Raw genomic sequence first — 12456 nt, 5'->3', positions numbered from 1 at the left:
TCTTCCTCTGCTGCCAGGGGTGGGAATAGGGAGGAAAGGGTCAGACTCAGGGCAGCCCCCTGGGCCCCATGAACCTGGGCAGGCAACAAGGAACCCGCTCTTCTCCCCCTCTGCTTCTCACCAGGAACAGATGTAAAACAGGAGCACCGAGATGTGCAATGGCAGGGATTGCTATCCATTCACCCAGTCTGGCTTCTTAGAGAGCATTCCTGGGGATAGCTTGCCACTGCTCAGCCTAGCTGCTTCCTGCCTACACTGCCTGCTCCCAGGAGGGGACTTTGGAAAGCTGTTCATCCCTGGCATTGGCCTCTATGTGGAGGTGTGACTTATCACCCACCATCTTCGGTGTGGTGTGAGGCCTCGTCTCCAGCCAGGCTGTGGGGGATATGCATGCCCGTCTCAAAGTCAATGCCCATTTTTTCTGCCTGGCGCCGGGCCTGGCGGAGCACAGCACCACCCTGCTCACGGAGCCGCACTGCTGCCCGGTAGAAGATGGTATCCTTGGCATTATACTTGAGGCAGTTGCTGACGATGAGGTTGAAGTCCTCTTCAAAATCATCAAAGTTCAGGTAGCGGTAAGCCTCCAAGTTCTGCTTCATGGTGAAAAAGTCCATAGGCTTTTTGATGTGGTCTAGGTAGTCAGGTACCTGGGAGAACACGGTAGGTGTAGCTAAGTGGAGATACGTTCCTCATTCCCCCTGAACCCCTGTTCCTAACAACCTCCCTTGAAATGCATCCAGCAACCTCCTCCCACCACAGTTAGAGGCAGGCATACAGCACAGGGGAAAAGAAAGCCGGATTCTAGTCTTGACTTTACTAGTCACAAGCTGTGTGACCTTGGCAAGCCTCTTAACCTCTCTGGGCCTTCTTTTCCTCACCTAGAAAACAGTAATGAAATTACAGCCAAATCTATCTCCTAGAGCCATATGAGGCTTTAGTAAGAAAATGACTAGGGGAATCCTCTGGAAATAACACCACCTTGCATTCCTATAGCTCTTTTTACTTATCATTAAGACTTATAAGGAGGCTGCTGCCTCAGGCCTCTCATTTTATACCTTTTAGAGAGAAGAGTCTGCCAGTCAGGACCTAGGGCTTCAGAGATGGTTCTTTAGGTGCTGAGCCTTCTAAATTCTCCGTTCTAGGGTTCAGCACCCGGAAAGTGTCTTCCTGCCCTGGGATAATTCATTTGGCAGACTCAGTCCCTGCCTCTGGGGAAGGAGTGCAGATTGCCTCCCATTCTGGGCCCTTGGGATATGACAGGGACAAGACAGAGTCCAGGTGATGCATGTGGCTCCAGTTCATCCTGGAGCCCCAGAGCCACCAGCCCCTCTCTTCAAGGTCCCCTCCTAGTCCCTGGCCCAGACCTGCAGCGGGGGTCCATCTGGGAGAGGAACAGAAAGAAGGTGGAGTGAGGGGAAGGGATTCTTACTTCGTCCAATTCGGTTACCTCAGACAGAGGGACCGGCTCGCTGAAGATGTTGCCTGTGTCCTTCTCTTGGAGCTGCTCCAGGGTTTTTCGAAGGAGGATGAGGAAAGGGGTCAGCTGCATCTCCATGGCAATCTGCTGGACCTTGATCTGACACACATAAAGGCCCAATCAGCCAGGCCTAGGCCAGTCCCTTGGCAGAGAGGTCTGAGGAGATGGTTGTAGCTGGTATGGGAACTCGCCTTCCTTCCCACCCCACACAGCTCGGTGTACTTGACTCCTCTGGACTTTCCCTTCCTTGAGCTCCCAGCACCAGCTACCTGCATCACATAATTTAGGACTCCGTTCATACTCTCCTGCGACATTCTGCTTCCGGTGGGCCTGAGAGCAAACTGAGGTCAGGAGACCTGACTCCCGCATCAGCCCTGTTGCTTCCTGGACAGGTGACACATACTTGTCCATGTTTTCTGTTTTCCTGGGTCTGTTTTCTCTACTGTAAAAAAGAGTTGGCCCAGGAGCACTCACCGTCTCCCTTTTGAGTTTCTCCCGCTTGCGGATCAGCTCCACCAGCAGCCGGGCTCGCTCCAGGTCGTGCCGAAGCCGCTGCCAGGACTTGAGCTGTTCTTTGAGGGCCCAGTTCTTGTCCTCAGAATCTCTCTGAAGAGGCAAAAGAGGGATCAGGAAATGATGAGAGAGCCAGAGGGGACGAGAGCCCAGGAAACTTGGGTCAAGGGCAGGTAAAGCCAAAGGAGGGAGCACAGTGATTTACTGGTAGGCTCACTAACTAACTGAAGTGGAAGCTCCTCAACCCACGTGTCCCCTAGGCCCAGCACAGAGTCAGTGCTCAGTATATGCTTGCTGTGAACGAACAGATGAACACATAGGATAAATGCGTTAAAAATAATCTGTAAGGGGCTTCCCTGGTGGCGCACTGGTTGAGAGTCCGCCTGCCGACGCAGGGGACACGGGTTCGTGCCCCGTTCCGGGAAGATCCCACATGCCGCGGAGCGGCTGGGCCTGTGAGCCATGGCCGCTGCGCCTGCGCGTCCGGACCCTGTGCTCCGCAACGGGAGAGGCCACAGCAGTGAGAGGCCCGCGTACCACAAATTAAAAATAATAATATTAATAATAATAATAATAATCTGTAAGGATTTCATCCTGAGCTTGCTTTGAGGCCTAGTTTAAAGGAGGAAACAGCCCAAGCCCTCAGACACTGGAAACTACAGTCACAAATCTCTGTCCTTGGGGACTTTCCTGGCGGTCCAGTGGTTAAGACTCCACGCTTCCAAGGCAGGGGGTGCGGGTTCGATCCCTGGTCGGGGAACTAGGATCCCACATGCCGGGTGGTACGGCCCCCAAAAAATCTGTCCTCGTGCCCCTGGCACTAGTTCCTAGAGCCCACAGGGAATCTGACACAGTACCCCAACTTGGTCACAGTTCCTCTGAGACTGCAGGTGTGTCTGCAGGCGACGCAGCAGTGGGACCCCATTCCGTGACTGCCTCTTTAGCGTCCAGTAGCTGTGCAGCCTCTGCATGAACTGGCTCTTCCTTTGGATGGTCAGGCGGTTAGTGATTTTACTGAGCCTGGGAAGCAGGAGAGCAAAGAGAAAAACCTCTTGGGCCCTGATTTTCTTTTTTTTTTTTTTTTTGCAGGCGACGCAGCAGTGGGACCCCATTCCGTGACTGCCTCTTTAGCGTCCAGTAGCTGTGCAGCCTCTGCATGAACTGGCTCTTCCTTTGGATGGTCAGGCGGTTAGTGATTTTACTGAGCCTGGGAAGCAGGAGAGCAAAGAGAAAAACCTTTTGGGCCCTGTTTTTTTTTTTTTTTTTTTTTTTTGGGGGCCCTGATTTTCTTAAGCAGAGCAGTGGTCTCTGGCTAATGAGAGTTTCTGAGTGGGGCTAAATAGGGAGTAAATCTATTGTCAAAAAGGCCTATGACACTGGGCTAAGGCAAAGAAGAGCAAAGAGAGCTGTCAATGGCAACTCAGCAGACAGGAAGCCAAGCTCCCAGCATTAAGCCAGATCCATAATTCTGTTCACCAGTGGGTCAGGGAGCCTGTCCCTAAGACTGCTCGTGTCACTGCAGCCCAGAGTACTACTTGACCCTGGGATACCCAACTCAGACTGAGCCTGGGAGGGTTTTAAGATGAGGTACTACTGTAGAGCAGTAAACTATAGGAAATCGACTACACAGCACAAGAGAGAGTAAAAAATAACTGACGACTGCAGCCCTCATTTGGACGTATTTGCGGCAGCAACCGTTGCACGATTCCTTGAGCGTATCCTTCCCTTCTTCATTCCATTCTCCCTTCAGAGCCGGACCATTTCTTCCACTGTGGCTGGGAGCTATTCCATCCTCTTTCTTCCTAACTTAAACCACCTCATCAAAACGGAAGGCAGTTTAAAACATATGTTAGGTCTGCCAGATAAAAGCTGAAGTTTCTGGTTCCTAATGTAAAAGCCAGGTGACCTGCGAGAGCTCATCTCTTTTGATAGTAAAAATAAAAAACAACCCCCCCCCCAAAACTTCTATGTAGCTCCTGACAGGAAGAAGATACCCCAGCCCTGTCACTCCACTCAAGGGGCTGCCAGTGTCCAACAGGGCTTCTTCCCTCAACAGCCTGTCCACCTGCTCCCCTCATACCTGTGTGGTGGGATGCAGGGCACAGACACCACAGGTGCTGCTGCCCGTTTCTCCGCCAAGATCTTCCGCGCCTTTTTCATCTTGATCCGGGACTTGGCCTTGGCCTTCTTGACTTTCTCTGAGCTCCAACTCTTACCCTCCTCCTCCTCCTCCTCCTCCTCCTCCTCCCCCTCGCTGTGGGACAGGGCAGGCAGGCGGCGTGCTGAGCCTGGAGGCGTATGGATGTCGCAGTAGGCAGTCTTGCGGACACTGAAGGAGGTGCCATTGGCACCCGTCTCCCGCACAGGCTCCATCTTCATGTAAAGGCCGGCCTGCTGGGCACACGTCACATGGAAGGCTGTGTAGCAGTTGGCCTTGTGGCACTGGATGCAGGCCCCTGAGCCCCGCTGTTTGCAAATGTAGCAGGTCAGCTTCCAGCGAGCTGGCGGGATGTGCTCGATGCTGTCGATAGGCTCCAGGAAGACCGTGTTGGCGAAGCAGACCTCAGGGATCCATAGGGCACACACCACATGGGCCCAGCGCCCATCATCTGTCTGCTTGAAGGCACCACCCTTGTTGGGGCACAGGGCGCAGTCCACAGCACGGGAGGGTGACTGTAGGCAGCGGCGGCACAACCACTGGCCCTCAGGGATGTAGGGAACACCGTAGCACTCCTGGTGCACAGCCAGGTTGCACATGTCACAGAAGAGGATGACATTGCTGTTCTGGCACTCACCATCATTGCAGATACAGCACACAGCATCCTCATCCACTAGCGCATTGGGGTCGCCTTTATTGTGGCTCTCAAAGTAGGACTCTTTCTCCAGCCGGTCCATTAAGTACTCAAAGATTTCCTGCGGAATGGGACTCACACCCTCCGTCTTCCGCCGCTCGTTCATGATGTCCAGCCAGATGTAGTCTTCCTCATCCATGTCATACTCTACTTCCTCATCCAGCTCTTCTGCCGACTTCTCGATGTACCTGCAGCGCACATAGGCAGCTCAGCACCAGAAGGTTGAGATTTCCCTCCTTTAAAGACCATGGGTTACATCTGCCGAGCACTCACCCTATTCCAGACCTGTGCCTCTACATCTGTGTTGTCTCATTCTATCCTCACCTTTACCCTGGCACTCTAAGTCCTATAATCATTCTTATTTTGCAGAAAAGGAAACCTTGCATTTGGGGAGGTTAATTCACCTGCCCTGGCCCTCTTGTGAGAAAGTGGCAGAGCTGGGATATGAACCCAACCATGCCGATTTCAAAGCTCATGTCCTAGCTGCTACACTGCCTCCTTTGAGGTGCAGAGGCTCAGCCAGACTCCTGAAGGATGGGGCAGCTAGGACCCATTATTGGGGTGGTCTGGGTGATGATTCGAGGAGTCAGGGGAAGGAAGGTCCTCAGTTTTCATTTGCAAATCATACATAAGTTGTTTTAGCACCAACTGGCTATGTCCTGAATGCAGCTGCTGTAGGTCTTCTGTTAGCTGGTGCCAGCATCAGCTCAGGGCTCCCTCAAACTCTAGGTACTCTTTGCTCTCTGGATAGTGCTGGGAAATAACAGTCAGAATAGCTAAGAGTTACTGAGCATTTACTATAAGCTAGGCATTGTGACAAGTTACCTCATTTATTTTCCCCATAGCCATACAGTCAATGTTTTTATTGCCCTCACTTTATAGATGAGGAAACTGGAAGCTTTGAGAAGTTAATTAACTGCCCAACACAGATAGTTCACACAACCAGGAAGTGGCAGAGTAAGGATTCAAACTCCACTTCACAGCACTCAGTGGGCCAGCAGGACTGCAGCTAAGGATTGCTCCAGGTGCCTGGGATACAAAGCAGGCTCCCCACCCCCTTGCCATGCGCACTCTAGGTGGCCTGACCCTGGTGTTGTAAAGCTACAGAGAGCTACAATGGAAAGAACAGGGCTTTGCCCTCTAACAAACCTGGATTTACATCCTGGCTCTGTTACTTTGTGGCATTCAGGACATCACTGCCCTTTTCTGAACCTCAGTTTTATTTTTATTTATTTATTTTTTTGCGGTATGCGGGCCTCTCACTGTTGCGGCCTCTCCCGCTGCGGAGCACAGGCTCTGGACGCGCAGGCTCAGCGGCCATAGCTCACGGGCCCAGCCGCTCCGCGGCATGTGGGATCTTCCCGGACCGGGGCACGAACCCGTGTCCCCTGCATCGGCAGGTAGACTCTCAACCACTGTGCCACCAAGGAAGCCCTGAACCTCAGTTTTATTGATGACAGAATGAGGATACTACTACTTACTCCCAAAGATGTCAGGATTAAATGGAATTACAAAAACAAATGGGCTAAATCAAGTGGCACACAGCAGGCCCTAGATAAATGTTAGTTCCCATGCCTCCCCTCTCCTCTCCACAAGGGAAATGTGGCTCTGGGGGCTACAGCAGGCCAGGCAAGCATAGGTTCCAGAGCCATGCTCTGGATGACAGCAGGCGAGTGAGCTGATCTCTCTGGGCCTTGGTTTCCACATCTGTAGAATGGTGATGCTAACTTGAACCTATTTCATACAGCTGTTGTGAACATTAAATGAGTTACTACAGGTAAAGGGCTTAAAACAGTAGCTGGCACGGAGCAAGTACTCAATAAATGTTAGCTTTATTATTAGTTTTTGTATAGATCTGCCCCACCCTGTCTTGCGTTACAACTGTTTTTGTGTCTTAACTCCTCCACTATTAGATAAGAGGCAAGAACCATGTCTGATTCATCACACAGAAAGAGGTGCTCAGTGCTGTTCATCTGAAAGACATTTAGGGGGTGGGAGGGAGGACAGACTGAAATACTGTGTCTATCAGAAGCAACTTCTTCCTTAGCCCTTTGCCTCTTCCCCAAGGTGAACGCAATGTCCCCATCCTTGAAAAAGGGTGTGGCTCAGGGCTAGTGTGAAACGTCTGGTCCCTTCCAGGCCTTGGCACCAGCTCTCAACCTTTTCTCTGCCACGACACATGTGACATTATGTGATGGTGCATAACACACTCCCACCGTGCACCTTACAGGGTGTGGCGCAGATAAGGTAGGCTGCATGTCACGTACAATTCCTAACACAACAGCTGACACTCCACCCTCTCTCTCCCCCTCAAGAAAGCATACCAGATGTGAGCAAGAGCAAGTGGTGTTATTAGAGGGATGACCTCAAATCTTCTTACATTTATATGAAAAGTAAATCATTTCCAAAAGACGTGGTTCTGCTAACCGTAGTAACAAATTACATGCAACACACCTCCCAACTGATTGCAGTGCACCAGCTGAGAGCTGCTGCCTGGAGAACAGATCTGATCCCCCGGAGGAAAGAGAGAATCTGAGTGGAGGGATGAAGAAAAGGAGCAGAGGAGCTGGGCTGGGCTGCTTACTGGAGCCAAGAGCACTGAAGAGCCATTAGGAGAGAGGGCAGGCCCAGAGAGGGGTCTGTGTGTTGGGAGGTGGGCATGGCAGTCAGTACTAACAGACAAGAGAGAGAGTGGAAAGCCAGAGGGAAATGGAGCTGGGCTGCACAGATGAAAGGATGGAAGAGAGGAAGAAGAGACTGGCTAGCATGTGAACAGTGGTGAGAGGAGAATGACACATTGGGCCAAATTACTTGAGCTCCCAAAGATCTATCTGCCTTTAAAAAACTGAGATTTAGTATAACATCACATGGGTTGCCCTTCTGGTAAAAACTACCTTTCATATAAAAACCTTTACAACAAGTCCTTGTCAGAGATCAGGCTTTCTGATTAGCTGACACCAAAGATGGCTCCTTAACTAACTCACCCAAATGCCCTCTTTGACTTGGATGCCAAGACTCTAAGAAATTTTACACTTGGTTTTTATTCCATCCTTCAGCTAGGGTTTCTGTATGTAGTTCCACCACCACACTTCCCCACTCCTTCATTTTTTTAACCTCAAGTTAAAGGAATTTAGCCTTATGCCTGTGACTTTTTAAAAATATTAATTAGGGCTTCCCTGGTGGCGCAGTGGTTGAGAGTCCGCCTGCTGATGCAGGGGACGCGGGTTCGTGCCCCGGTCTGGGAAGATCCCACATGCCGCGGAGCGGCTGGGCCCGTGAGCCGTGGCCGCTGAGCCTGCGTGTCCAGAGCCTGTTGTTCCGCAACGGGAGAGGCCACAACAGCGAGAGGCCGGCATACCGCAAAAAAAAAATAAAAAATAAAAAAAATAAAAATATTAATTAATTAATTTATTTATTTTTGGTGCATTGGGTCTTTGTTGCTGCACGCGGGCTTCTCACTGCGGTGGCCCCTCCTGTCACGGAGCACGGGCTCCAGGCACACAGGCCTCAGCAGTCGTGGCTCGCAGGCTCTAGAGCGCAGGCTCAGTAGTTGTGGCGCACGGGCTTAGCTGCTCCACGGCATGTGGGATCTTCCCGGACCAGGGCTCGAACCCGTGTCCCCTGCGCTGGCAGGTGGATTCCCAACCACTGCGTCACCAGGGAAGCCTTGTGCCTGTGACTTTATTAGGACCCACTGTGACTAATTTTTGGAAGGAAGTGGGGTACTAAGAAACAGTTAAATGAAACAAATAAAAGGGTCCTTGGAGGAGTACAAAACATAGGCGATGAAAATACTGCTTACGCAGGCTAAAGGATGGGTGACAATAACAGAATAAGTAATGGGAAAATTACTTCTTTAGATTTACAAACTGATTCTATAAAGTTATGAAATCATTGTCCTTAGTCTTGTACCTTTAGGCTAGCAGAGGAATATTATACCTACTCTGCAGATGGGGTCACTGCAACACCAAAAGCTGGATGCCTTTCCCAAGATCACAGAGTGATGGAGTAGAAAGAGTCAGGAACAAAAAATGGGACCTTTTGATACTGTGGAAAAAGTGCAGCTTTGGAGTCAGAGGAACCTGGGTTTGTCAGCTATCTACTGACACGTGACTTCTCGGTCCTTTTTCTGGACCACGGTTTCCTCATCTGTGAAATCGGAACAACACCTACCTGAGTGAGTTGTGACAATAAAATAATGGAATGGCTATGAGGCACCCAGTGCAGGGCCTGGCAATGTGGCAGTGTAGACGAAGTGCCATCATCATTAGCCGGGGCACTTTTATGTGTTGGCAGAACCAGTGTGCTTCTGCTATGCTTTAACCCTGCCACTTCCTATCACCTGTCTTTGACTCCTGAGCCCTGCTTGACCAGTTTTCCAGAGTTGGGAGGTGGAGGCGGCCTTACCGGTAATAGGAGGTTGGCCGGGGCGGGGCATCAGGGGTATCCTGCTCCAACTCCCGGTATACCACCTCTGGCAGCTTGGGAGTGGTGCTTGCAGAAGCATTGTGGTGATGGTGATGGTTGGAGTCCTTGCGCTTCTCCTTGTTCTTATGCTTGCCTGACTTGGGAGTAGCAGCCGGTGTCTCAGTGTTCTCCTTATTGCTGCCGTTCTCAGGGGCCTCCTCAGGGGCCTCCTCATCTTCTGACACCACATCCAGGTTGTCAAAGATGCTGATGCGGTGGACGCGGCCGTGCAGGTCCACCTCCACCATGCGCTGGGCCTGTGCGTAACTCATCACCTCCCGGCTGGGCGACTGGGATACCTCTGAGGGGGTGGGTGACTGCTTGTTGGCTGGGCGTGACTGGCGCCCCTTCTTCTTGTGCTTTCGGAGTGGAGTCTGCTGTGGGGGCGGTGGGTTGTCATGGTCATAGTGGTACAGATGGTACTCAATACCACTGTAACTCTTGTAGACCTTGCGGCAGGTCTCCACAGGGCACTCATACGGTGGCTTAGTTGCCCGCAAGTTGTGGCAGAAAGTCTTCACATCAAAGTCCACCCCCATGCTGTCACATCTAGAATGTACAGATCAGTTAGCACAGGCCCAGGGAAGAGTTCCTGGCCACCCACTCCACTCTCTCCAGCCCTCCCTCTCCCCAAGGGTCCTGGCCAGCCAACCTCTACAGCAGCTCCAAATGCCCCCTCCTCCACAACATGGCCATAGTCTCGGCCTTATCACCTCTTGCCTGATCATCCTGCTCTACGTCTCAGTTCTTCTAGCCTCATCTCACACAACGTGTCCAGAACGATCTTTCTACCAAGTAGAAACGACCATGTTAGTCTCTTGATTAAAAGCATCCTGATGTTCCCCACTTACTTCAGGATAACATCCAAATTCCTTATGATGATATTCGAGGTGCTCCGTTCACTGTTTGGCCTTAGTCCTTCTTTCTAGATTCTTTTCACCAGTTACAGCTGTATTTCTGTCTAACCAGGGCAACTTGCCAGTCCCTGAATGTTACAACCTCTCATTCCTGCAAGATGATCTCTATTTAGAATGCCTTCCAACCTCCCTGATTAGTGAGCTCCTACTCATTCTTCAAAACATGACTCGAATGTCACTCCTGTTATGCTTCTTTGTCTCTCCCATGGAGAGCTGTGTTTCCACAGCATTTCATCCTCACCTCCACCATGGCATTCACCACACTGGAAGTTCTCTGTCTCCTCCCAGTAGACTGGGAGCTGTGCAGTGCAGACACCAGAGCCTACCCACCTCTGTATCCCCAGTACCTGGCATGTAGTGTTGTTTTGGCCAATGAATAAATAATCTGTTGAATGAATAGCTAAATGAGGGGATCACCAGTTCTGGAGCTGAGATGGATGAAGGCTAGTGTCAGCCCATGCAGAAGCTTGAACAGCTGGCCAATGATTTGGTCCTGGACTCCAGCAGAAATCACTGGGTTACAGAAAGAATTAGTTAATTTCTGAGGCGTTTACGGTAAGCCTATGCCCTGGCCCTGGGAGTGGCACCAGGCCCTAAGGATACAAACAGGAACATGACAATCCAGGCACACTCAGCTCCATGCTGGTCCTCAGAGCCCTCCCTTCCTCCTCTCCAGTGTTCCTGGGTGAGTGGAGACAGCAGATGGCACCAGCCCCCAGGAAGCCCAGCTTGGTCAGAGAGACTGCCCCAATTTCTCCAGGCCTAGCTGAGTGCAACAATTTAACTGTGGTCTTGGCACCATTCCAAGCAAAGCCACCCTGAGCTCCCTGATTAATAACGGTGCTTGTTGGCTCCTCTCCTGCGACTTAACCAAGCTAGTGAGCTGCTCCAGTCTCTCTGTCAAAGCCCCAGATTGTCATATCAGTAAAACTACTCCTTAAACTCGCCCCTACTTCCTACCTCCACCTGTCTTTAAACAAACCAATCAGAAGCACAAAGAAACTCTCCTCTTTCTATGATGAGTCCCTGAGTGAACGCTGCAGCTCTGCTGCCCCGGCTGGCTCCCTAATCAGCACAGAAACCCCCAGCAAACGTCCCGCTGGGACTCTGCAACAGAAGCGCAGAGGAGAAACAAGGCAACTTAGATCCGAAAGCCCGTGGGGAGGGCCCCAGCCCAAGGGTATGGCGGCGGCATCTGCCCCAGGCGCTCCGAGGGCTGGAGGAAGTAGGGGGCGGAGGCCAGAGGGATTAGGCCGGGCCGGGCGGTGCCCGCAGCCCTCTCCCGGATGCGGCTACGTTTCCCCTTTGTCGAAGTGTACAAAGTTAAACAAGGCTCTTCTCCTGCCATTGGCCCAGGCAGCCCCAGGCAACCCCGAAGGATACACTGTTGCCCGGGATGCAGGCTGTGAGCTAATGCACTGTCAGTTCTCCGGGCTGGAGTGGCCCGAGGGTACTCGGGCTGGGCAGCTCAGTGCGCGCCCCACGAAAGTAGCCTACCCCTTCCCGGCTGGCCACTCCCGCCCTGGTCCCTGGCCCGCACTCACCGGCCACCTCGAGTCCGGGCTCATTGCCGAGGGCGCCCGCCGGGGCTCCGACCCCACTAGGGGAGGCCGGCGGGGAAAGACGGGCCGGGGATGGGGAGCCCCAATTCCGGAGACTGCAGACCTCGCCACCCCGACCCCCTGCCGCCCCACGCTCTGGCCCGGCTCCCTGGGATTCCCGCGCTGACCCCTGCCGCTCCCAGTCCCGCCGGCGCCCCGGTCTCTCAATTGCGGCGGCCGCCGCCCCTTTCGAAAGCCCCTAGGTTGCCCGGTCTCGGGACCCAGCACCGCCGGAACAATGGAGGCTCCCGGAGGCAGCGCGGGGACGGCGGCGGCGGAGACGGTGGCGGCAAAGGCAGTGGCAGCGGCGGCGGCAGCAGCGGCGGCGACGGCGTCTGCGCAGGGTAAACGCGCCGCCGCAACGCTGCCGAGCTGCACTTTCGCCACACATCCCCGCCCGCCCGCTGAGGCTCGAGAGGCCATTCTCTGGGATTCGGAAGGGCCCCTGGACACCCTACATGACTTTTCTAGCACCTCCATCTTAGAGTTGAGCTTCTGGAGACTGAAGTTGCGGTACTCGGGACCCGGAATGGTGGGGCCGTTTGTAGCGAATCTGCGACCACGTACGGTGAGCGCGGACTGGGCGTGAGGAGCCCGCCCTTCTCCCTTCCCCCTCTGCCTCTCTTCCC

The 12456-nt window shown here is 52.8% G+C and overlaps 1 protein-coding gene across 2 annotated transcripts in view; it reads right to left on the bottom strand.

Annotated features, from left to right (window-relative positions):
• BRPF1 (bromodomain and PHD finger containing 1) overlaps positions 1 to 9848 on the bottom strand; it is a 13778-nt gene extending 3930 nt beyond the window's left edge. The window contains exons 1-7 of one of the 2 annotated variants that reach the window (XM_007451524.1): positions 9250 to 9848; positions 4071 to 5030; positions 2848 to 3010; positions 1952 to 2083; positions 1430 to 1576; positions 334 to 647; position 1 (exon numbers count right to left, since the gene is read on the bottom strand). The exon at position 1 is cut by the window's left edge and continues 319 nt beyond it. In XM_007451524.1, coding sequence (XP_007451586.1) covers position 1; positions 334 to 647; positions 1430 to 1576; positions 1952 to 2083; positions 2848 to 3010; positions 4071 to 5030; positions 9250 to 9848 — 2316 coding nt within the window. The remainder of the gene's footprint in view (positions 2 to 333; positions 648 to 1429; positions 1577 to 1951; positions 2084 to 2847; positions 3011 to 4070; positions 5031 to 9249) is intronic. The other variant, XM_007451525.1, reaches the window with a different exon arrangement.
• Between the last annotated feature and the right edge of the window lie 2608 nt (positions 9849 to 12456).

The sequence above is a fragment of the Lipotes vexillifer genome, unplaced genomic scaffold (assembly GCF_000442215.2).
Source record: "Lipotes vexillifer unplaced genomic scaffold, Lipotes_vexillifer_v1.1 scaffold261, whole genome shotgun sequence".
Lineage (NCBI taxonomy): Eukaryota > Metazoa > Chordata > Mammalia > Artiodactyla > Lipotidae > Lipotes > Lipotes vexillifer.
The sequence above is the reverse complement of the archived record's forward strand: the minus strand, read 5'-3'. Positions and strand labels throughout refer to the sequence as shown.